Genomic DNA, 10,501 nt, shown 5'->3' with positions numbered 1-10,501 from the left:
CTAATGCTCTAAGCCAATGGTTTTCAATTCTGTCTGCACATTAAAGTCACCAGGGGAGCTTATAAGAAATACCAATATCTGAGCGCCACTCCCAAATTTTCCAATCCAACTAGTCTGGGGTTCGGATTGCTTCTCATGTATTATCAGGGTTTGGGTACTATAAACATGATGATCAAGAGCAATACTCCATAAACCATTCCTGAATAAGTCAGCCTTACTGAGAGTAGTTTATCCAAATACCAAGAGAAGTGAGCTTCTGCCCTGGCCAGTGTATATCATCCTGTGCACCAAAAGGCGGCAGGTTCGCTTCATGATCAGAGCACAGACCCAGGTTTCAGGTTTGATCTCAAGTTGGGGCACATTCGATGTTTCTCTCTCTTCTCTCTCTCTCTCTCTCTCTCTCTCTCTCTCTCCTCTCTCTCAAATAAAAAAAAAAGGAAAGAGAAGTAAGCTTCTGAGAGATGTTCACACATAACTGCTAAATTCAACACAGTTCCATTTATTAGCTGTCAATAATGGCTTATAATCAATATGAATTTGTTAAACAAATAACTATATTGCTTGTGGTATATATAAAGGATTTTTTAAATGTCCTTCACAATTACTTCACTCTCGTGCACTGACATCAGCATTCAATTTTGAGCTGACTTGTATTTAAGGTGCATTCTGATAAGTCGAATCCCGGCCACCACATCTGAACTCCCAAATCATTATTGTATATTCTCTTTCCTTCCCTCAACAAAATTTCAAATCCCCTTAGTACACTGATCTCAGATGACACTTAGGAGCAATCATGCCTCCATTTCCTCGAGCCCTCGATCCTCACTCCTTAAGACAGATGATGGTGTGAATGAGCTTCTCTACATTATGTAAGATGGTCTGAACCACCGATGGTGGAATTTGGGTAAATAGGCTTATCTGTGAGGGATAAATTGGAGGGCAAAGAACCCTTCTCATCATCCTCCAAGCCTCAAATGAAGATCTCTACCACATAAAAGCATTTTTCTTACGAGAACATGATATGCCAAATTCCATCATTTAAAGTGATCAAAATTATAATGGTAGATAGACACCCTGTCTTTGTGGCTAGCTCTTAGACACCAATGGATCAAATTACATGATTGGTATTATTAATAAAACTGGTAAAAATAATAAGTCACTTCAAACAACCAGATTAATTACTTCTGAAAGAGATGTAATTGTAATAATCATTAATCTTGCTAAATATCCAGATACAATGTTCATTCATTTTCCCAGCCTTTGGACAAACTTATTACATATAAACCAAAAGGGGGAAAAAAAAAACCAGACTGCAAATTAAATATAGAACTTTGAGTCAGGACCTCTGTATTTCAAACCCAGCTGTGCTATTGACCTTTTTATAAAATTAGCCCAAATATCTTCACCTGGGAGTAAGGAACATTGTGGGGAGGGGGGAGAGGAGGAATGCCTACATTTTCCCATCTGAAAAATGATCTCTTGTATGCATGCATATAAGCATAATTAATGGACACAAGACAGTGGGGGGTAGGGGAGGCCAGGGGAAGGTCAAGGGGAGAAAAAAAAAAGGAGACATATGGAATACTCTTTGTAATACTTTAAGCAATAAAACAAAATTTAAAAAAAAGAAGTTTGTATTCTCAGGGTTGTTTTGAAGTAAAGATTGCAAAGTTCAGCCCTGGTACACAGAGGGTCAGAACAGACTGGTAACTAAACCACCTTTCAGGCAACTTGGAAGGCCATTGCAAGTGATGGACACTAGTGCCCTGCCAAACAAAACTGGTAGTGTAGTAGGCAGTTAGATGGGCATGAGACTAGGAAGGAGGGGCCAGGTGCGGAGTGTTACCAGGGTGGAGAGCCCCAGGTGCCTAGCAACAGGCAAACTACAAGCCTTGGCGATGACATCTAGGCCTCGGCTGTGTTTCAGCTCCAGGACCAGAAGAGCAGTAAAACCAGATAGAGGGATGCCATGGCTGAAGTCAGGACCAGCTGCATTGACTGATGACCCCCTTCCTTGATGCCAACCAATCAGTGGAGACCCTGTCCCTGAGGAGACACACCTGGAAAGCTGATGAAAACTCTATTGGGATCCTTCCCCTGAGGCCTCAAATAAAAGCCCTCAGGACGCAGGACCCAGCTGGTCTCTCTCTAGAGCAGGTCTGAGCCTTTTCCCATCCCAGGACATGCTCTTTCTCTCTCTTTTTCCAGAGCCTTTCCTCCCGCTTTCCTCTCTCAAGGCACATATCTCTCAGTCTCTCTCCTAAGCTCTAAGCTCTTCTTTTGCCTCTGTAACTTGTTCTCTAAGCCCATTTCTTCTTCTTTTTTTAACTATTCTGGCTAGTATCCATGCTGCTCTTCCTTATATTGAGTAAGTCTTCAACATCTTTTTTTTTAAATATGTTTTTATTGACTTCAGAGAGGAATGTAGAGGGAAAAAGAGACAGAAACATCAATGAGAGAGACTCATCAATCGGCTGCCTCCCGCACACCCCCTACTGGGGTTCAATCCCACAACCCAGGCATGTGCTCCTGACCAGAATCAAACCCCAGACCCTTCGGTCCACAGGCTAACACTCTATCCACTGAGTCAAACCAGCCAGGGCAGCCCATTTCTTCTATGGCTCACTTCTTCTACCTCTGTGACTTTCTAGAAAAACCTTCTCTTATTGTTTGAGTGTTGGCTCTGAATTCCTTCTTAGCCAGAACTCAAGTACCAAGATTGCTGAACTGAAGTTAACACCTACTACCGTTTTTCTGCCTCTATCAGTAATCCAGATAATGAATTATGAAAGGCAAAAATAATAACTGTTACAAGGAAAAAAAATAAAAGCTAGAGATGCATTACAATATAGAATTCCTCTACCATACTGGTTGAACATCTGCATGATTTCAATCTAAAATCCACTTTATTCTCTTTGTGAACATGGGTGCACATCTCAGTGCCTTCATGAGAGCTTAGGGTGAAGGTTGATATCATGCTAATTGACCCATAAAGGGATTCAAACTGATAACCCTGGTCTTGTTAGGAGTATGTTCTAGTTAGCAAAGCACAGTGGTTATTATCATTGTAATTATTTACTGTAACTGAATGTACTTAACGTATAATCAATATGGTAATTAAGTATTTCTATACAACGGATGTGTTTTCCTTCCAAGTATTTTCTAATTTTACTTTAATGTCTTTCTAAAAACAGCCACTGAATTTGATTTGATATAAGACTTAATACCATCAATACTAATTTAAACTGAAAACATACATCCCTTCAACTGAAATAGATCCAAAGAGTTAATTATTTATTAATCCTTTACCTACCTTCAGACAAGAGCACACATAAGTCATCCAAGAATACCTGATGTTTTCAGTGAACTCCAGAAAACTAACACCAGTATACAAATCACTCTCTTTTCCTTTACTTCTTAGATATTCGTGAACATCATGAGTCTCAAATATCATTACCCACAAATCCACATTTTACAGAGGAAAAAGCCAAGATTCAGAAAGGTCAAAGTGGTTTGCCTCAGCTGGAAGAACTGCCAACAAGACTTCGATCTCCTGCTGCTCACGTTGGTAACATTGCATTTTGGTGACTATTAGGAAATTCTTCCATGTATCTATCCGAAATCTCTTATTTCCTTTTGTGGTGTTGTTGTTTTTTAATGAATATGAAAATGATGTAAAATTGTTTTCCCCAATATATCAATGTTGTCATTTTTATTTAAATAGCTCTAGTATCATCATTAACTTCTTAATAGGAGAACTTCAGGAGAAACACGCTCCACTGGTCATCGTGGCCACTCGGTCCTCTGACTACAAATACTGCCTATGAGACAAGGTGGTATCACTTCTAGACACTGTCAGGAAAATGAGTCCTGCTGTATTTCAAACATTTGAAGAGACATGGCTCCAGTCCTGAACCCTTAAACCAAGCAGAATCTCACAGGTGGCGTGGGGCTGACTCTGTATGCAAAGTGAAATAAGGGTAAGCTTCCTGGATTAAACACTGTAGCAGCCATCAACAATATTAAGTTGTGCCTAACATGCTACAGGCAGCAACTTACTTAATCTTCATAAATATCCCACGAGAGAGGAAGGTGTTACCCCAATTTTATAAATGTGAAAACGAAACCCAGGGGAGTTCAAAAAAACTTGCCCGAAGTCACTTCAGTCCTAAGCATCTGAGTCTATGGATGCGTCTCATCTATGTCTGAGGGCCTCCCAGGGCCAAGCTTTTAATCTGCTCCTCTGAACAGCAATGTTCTGTCCTCACAGAGGCAGGAAAGGTTACAGTTGAAAAGAAGCCATCTTGGCTAGATTGTGTGATTTTTGGATGCAGCCATTTACTTTTCTGAACCTCAATTTCTTTTCTGATAAAAATAAAAAAATTACTAGCATAGTATTTATCAGGGTTGTTATAAGGTCAAAATGAAATAAAACTATAAAGTATTATACAAATATGTGTCATGTGATGATCCTATGGGGGGGTGTGGAATCTCTTGATGAGGAAGTAGTCAAAAATTGTTAAATTGAAACGAACTGCCCATGTCTAACATTTAGGACTGTTGCCCGGCTTGCCTCACATCCCAAAGATGCCAGTGAGATGCTGCAAAGCTAATTAGTGTCTTTTCGACTCTGGAGTACCACACAGGATAGCAACAGCCTTCATGTCAGAAATAATGTCTAGCCTTTTCAAACACCTTTGCGGCCTCCACTCCAGCATTTCCAAAGAAGTCCCTGTTGTTTCCAGTAGTTGGAGCAACAGTGAAGTGTTTCCTAACCAGAGCCCAGAAATAAAGGAAGTAATATTTCTGCCTGACAGTTAAAATATACAATTAACACGTAAAACAGGAAAATGTTTTGTCAACCCTAAACACACTGCTTAAACAGTAATTTGTAACTGGGTGATAGAGAATGACCTCCAGTCACCAGCTAGGGTATATAGCTCTGAGCAAAGTGGCCACTGGACAATAGAATGAACAAAGGTAAAAGAGATGAAAGAGAGTGGAGATGGGGGGGAAGGTGCAGTTAGAGAGAGCACCCATAGGAAAGAGAAGGAAGGGGAATCATTTATGAAACATTGCATCTAATACTGTTCAGGGGGATATTGGCCCTCTGTCACATTGAGAAAGATTATTCCTAATGTAAGGAAAATTCTTCAACCATCTTTACGAAAAAGGGAGTCTTATAAACAGACGTGGAGTGCCACCTCTCAAGCGCAAGGCCTCCCCTGCCATCAGACAGCTCTCTACAGTGCACTGAACAATTTGGGATGAAAGTCGTTTTGCTTTGACTCTAACTGGATTAAAGCAAACTTTTGATTATGGCTTGGTTCCTCATGAACAGGTAAGAAAGTGCTGACCATGCAGACTTTGAGTAATCAGCCTCATTTCACAGTTATTGCTCAATGTAAATAATTGTCATCAGATGCCAACCAAAGAACCATGGGCATTTTGTTTAGCCAGTCAGTGGCTGAGAGTCTGATTACCTCCGGACCATGACCAGCACAAATACTTGGAGTTTAAGGGTCTCAGATGCTGCCCAGCTCTGTTTCAACCTCTCTTGGAAGATAAAACTCGACGAGGGTCTAAAATAATAAGATTGAGTGTTGACTATAATCGGGTGATCCAAATGACTATGAAAGGTGCTTACCAGGCAGATGTTCGGCAGATAAGGACTGCCATGTCATCAGTGTTTATGATGCACGACTTTCCTAAGCTGAGGTACAGATAATCACACTTCCTTCAGGACAAAAACATGCAGGCAGCAGAACACTAGTACGACATGACATGGAAAGTCATACCTTTTTTGTCACTTAACTCTGAGCACATCTCTTAATCTAGGTATTAATCCATCAAACAAACACTATTATATTACTTCCTTGTTTCTTCTAATAATAATTTGTTAAATATGTGTATGAATGGGTGTGCACAATTATATACAATCTATGAAGAGAACTATAGACCCTTATGCATGTAACTATTTCTATGATAATCATGACTTCTTTCATATTCAGAAAGCAAACTATGTACAAGTAACATCATTGCCCTTCCCAGACTCTGCAGCATAAGCTCAGATGTTGGCAGTGATGATGGCTTTTGTCAATCTGGTCCTAGCTACCTCCATCATGGGAGCCTGGAGCATACAAACATGACAGTGGAAAGGCAAACTAGGTCAGCCTAGAGGCAGAGTCTGATGGAGAAAGAGACCTTTGTCATTTCTTTAACTCTATAAGCCTGTGTTGTGTGGACTTATAGCACAGTCAGGAACTAAACAGCTGGTGAGAGGAGGTAAAATTCAAGAAAACCAACAGGAGGGATGGAGGGGATCAATTGGGGGGGGGGGGACGGGTAACATCTGTAAAACTTTCAACAATAAAGATAAATATTTTAAAACAAGAAAAAAAACCAACAGGATATTGCTACCACCCCTTAGCAAGTCACAAAGTAGGAAACATATGGGAAATGAAATAGGGAACCTACCCTGAACAATGCTGTATGTTGGGATGCAACAATTCATGGACATGTCGAGAGATATGTCGGAATAGAAAGAACTTAGGACCTGAAACAGGAGAACGAGGCTCCAAAATGTAGATGGTTACTAGCTTCTTGACTTTGGGCAAGTTACCCGTCCTCTCTGAGCTTTTGTTTCCTTATCTTTAAGTTGAGTTGATCATTAATCCTGGTCCTGCCACAGCATGCATTTCCTGGGCGAATCAGGGTGGGATAATGTGTATTTAAAATATGCTTGGTAAACTCCAAGCAGGTACCATTCAATGCCTGTGGCTCTTCTGCATGGGAAGTATAGGTCGGCACATCATTTTTTCACAGCCCTGAAGTGAGGAAAGTTAAGAAGAAAAATGCCTTACGTTGTCAGGGGTTAAAGACAATATAGTTGGTGAAAGCCCCTGGTTTTTCAAAATCCTCTTCAAATCTGCTTACACTAAAAACTACTCAAAATAAGCCATCTATCTAAATAAGCCATTTAAAGAAGGTCATGACAATGTGAATTGTTGTGGGTTCATATTAGAACTCTGACAAAAGACATCCAAACTTGCTCACTTTAGAACCAAATGTTTACCTCTAGTCACCAGCTAGGGTATATAGCTCTGAGCAAAGTGGCCACTGGACAATAGAATGAACAAAGGTAAAAGAGATGAAAGGGGATGGAGGTGGGCGGGGGGAGGTGCAGTTAGAGAGAGCATCCATAGGAAAGAGAAGGAAGGGGAATCCTTTATGAAACATTGCATAAAGGATTCTTGGCCAAACATTCTTGGCCATTTGTTTGTCTCATTGCCTAATGGAAAGTTAGTTGCTGGGAAAAGTGGACATGAAAGAACATGACTAAGAGGTGATATTGGGAACAGCTGCCTACAGAGGAAGGGAAATTTCTGGCATAGTATAGATTTTTCTCAAATTCTGTCTAGAATACCACACAGTTTTAAGTTTCTTGCTCTGCAATTCAGTTTTATAACTATCAGTTAACTGTTGACCCTCAGAAATCAGGTACACCCATTCACACCAAACAACAGGGAATTTTAATGACATGATACTTAGAAACAAGGTACTGATTGGACATTATTCTCTTTTTTCCATTTTTAAAAGACATTTTCATTTTCTTGCATATAAGGGCACTTAACGGAATTTCCCACACAAACCTAGTACAGGGGCATCCAAAAGTGGCACAACGCATATTAATTCCTGAATTATGCATATAAGTAGCAAAATTTCTAGAATCTGTAAGCATTATAAAACATAAGGACAACATCAGTCTTATTTAGTCTTATGAGCCTTATTTAAAACTAGAGGCCTGGTGCACGAAACTCATGCACTGGGGGGTTGGGGGGGTGGTTTCCTCAGCCTGCACCCTCTCACAGTCCTGGACCCCTCGCTTTTTACCACCAGCCTGCTCACTGCTCCTTACCACTCTGCTCGCTACTCCTTAGCACTCACTGCCATGGAGGTGGGAGAGGTTCCCGTCACCACCACTGTGTTCTCCAGCTCTTTAACTCTATCTGGCTGAGTAGTGCTCCCCCTGTGGGAGTGCACTGATCACCAGGGGGTAGCTCCTGCATTGAGCGTCTGCCCCCTGGTGGTCAGTGCGCATCATAGCAACTGGTTGTTCTGCCGTTAGTTCTATTTGCATATTAGGGTTTTATTATATAGGATGAACCCTAAGGAAGTAGTAACAGTTCTTTAGAACAACAGAAAATAGTTTATGATAAAAAATTAATAAATATAATGCCACATAGTCAAAGGTGCTGTATATTATTTTGTTTATATCTCCCAATATATCTATGTTATTCCTACAGATCAAGAACATTAAGCTAATTTATTATAGCTGCAGAGAGCTCCAGATGGCTGCCAGAGAAGCGCCCAGACATAACCACTTCCATAAACTATCCATGTATGTCAGAGCCTTGTGGGGCCAGGTTTGATTTTAGGAGCAGCAAGAGAGCTATCTCCATCCCATTCATCCCCCCATCTTCTCCAAAAAAACTTATTTTCAACTTCTGTAAAGTTACTTAACATCAAAGGAGGTATTTTTCAAGAATAATTTAACAGGATGAAGTATTTAAAATGTACACTGTCCAAATTTGTCTGATGAGAGAGACTCATAGCAGATTTTTATGGCATAAGGCTTTGATATAGAAATTAAGAAAGAAAGAGAGGGAGAGACTGAAAATAGGGACTATCAAAGGTAAATGCCCCCACTTTATAATGTTTTCTCAATCTTAACCTATATATTTGATGGCGAACCTATGACACGCATGTCAGAGGTGACACGCGAACTCATTTTTTGGTTGATTTTTCTTTGTTAAGTGGCATTTAAATATATAAAATAAATATCAAAAATATAAGTCTTTGTTTTACTATGGTTGCAAATATCAAAAAATTTCTATATGTGACACGGCACCTGAGTTAAGTTAGGGTTTTTTCAAAATGCTGACATGCCGAGCTCAAAAGGTTCGCCATCACTGACCTATATCATATCAAGTTTAAACTAGTATAAAATGTTTGTTTTATATGCCTTTGCTTTCACTTCTGTTACTCTCGAAGAGCAAAATAATAAACTTGGTTATTTTAGGTTTTTAAAATGTTTCCAGGCAGTTGCATCTTGATTTGATTTATAAATCACATAAAATAGCTAAATCCCTTATTTAATGACCAAAGTTATTAGTCTGATGTTATTTTAAAATTTATATTTGCAGACTCATTTGATAGCTTAACTCTGGTAACTTTTTTGAAGGCCCAAATTTGAAAGTGACTTACTCATATGTATTCTTTGAAAAATGATTACGTCTCTTGGGGGTAACCTGTAGTAAAATGTTTTTTCCAATTACATGTCCAATGGAATTGTTGATTTCTACAATTATTGTCATCATGATAATATACCCCATTGCTATAATCAAAATAATTTAATATCTATGTTAACTAGATACTTGAAACCTAGACTGTTCCCAATAGTCAAGAATGCTAGGCCGATTTTGAAAAATTACACTTACAACTTAATTTAGTCTCTTATTTCCTACATCTTTCCCAACTCCCATACCAAGCATGAAGCTGAATCAGGAGAGAGCTACCCAAATGCTTAAAGAGCCAGGGAGCAGCCTCCCACACCAGACAGAGTTCACTAGGTAGCCTCTTGCAAGCTACAGACAAATCCCATCCGTTCCTCTCCCGCAGAAAAGTTAGAGCAGTACTTGACAAGCACACTTTTGGAAAAAGAATTTAATTCGGAACAAAACAAAAGACTGTTTTCTTTTAAACATATGTATAATGGCAATAAATTAACAATACACACACACACACACACACACACACACACACACAAAGAGTGTCTTCATAGCTTACAAACACTGTCAGGTCAACAAAGCTTTATTGACCTTTTATCAGAAGGAAACAATAAATTTCTCTTCTCTAGGCTGCATGCTAGAAATTCCCTCATATCTGTCTGAAGCTTCAAATGGAATTACAATAGTCTGTAGCTAAAATTCACTCTTCCCCTCAGTCTTTGTTCCCTTACAATACAATCATCTTATTATCACTCCTTACAACAAATGCCTTTGAAGGCAGATTTCTTTATAAAGAGGTAAAACACATTTTCATTACTTGTGGCAAATTTTAAAAAGAGAAACAATGAGAGTAATTATGCCTACTCCAGATTTCTATTAGATGGCATTTTTAAATTGAGAATCCAATGGCAGAATCATTTATCTTCTGCCCTATATAATCAATGATAGATAGGTTTCAAAATGCTATTAAAATAAAATCAGGTTTATGTCTACAAGTACTATAAAAACACAATTTGTAAGCACCCCTGCATCCTTTCATCCCTGAAACAAACAAAAAAAAATACACATAAATACCTTCAGTTGAAAATTAAGTATTTAGTAAGACAGCATTAAAAAAATCAAGATTATATCTCTCATACACAAATTAGACCAATCGCACAAGGAAAAATGAATTTGGAAGATAGAGTCAAGAATTTGTACAACAGCATTTC

The 10,501-nt window shown here is 39.1% G+C and overlaps 1 protein-coding gene across 1 annotated transcript in view; it reads right to left on the bottom strand.

Annotated features, from left to right (window-relative positions):
* Positions 1–6,520, bottom strand: part of GUCY1A2 (guanylate cyclase 1, soluble, alpha 2) — a 237,160-nt gene extending 230,640 nt beyond the window's left edge. The window contains exons 1-2 of the mRNA XM_006765341.1: positions 6,478–6,520; positions 1,847–2,046 (exon numbers count right to left, since the gene is read on the bottom strand). Coding sequence (XP_006765404.1) covers positions 1,847–2,046; positions 6,478–6,520 — 243 coding nt within the window. The remainder of the gene's footprint in view (positions 1–1,846; positions 2,047–6,477) is intronic.
* Positions 6,521–10,501: the final 3,981 nt, after the last annotated feature.

This window comes from Myotis davidii, unplaced genomic scaffold (assembly GCF_000327345.1).
Source record: "Myotis davidii unplaced genomic scaffold, ASM32734v1 scaffold600, whole genome shotgun sequence".
Classification (NCBI taxonomy): domain Eukaryota; kingdom Metazoa; phylum Chordata; class Mammalia; order Chiroptera; family Vespertilionidae; genus Myotis; species Myotis davidii.
This window is presented reverse-complemented; position numbering and strand designations above follow the sequence as displayed.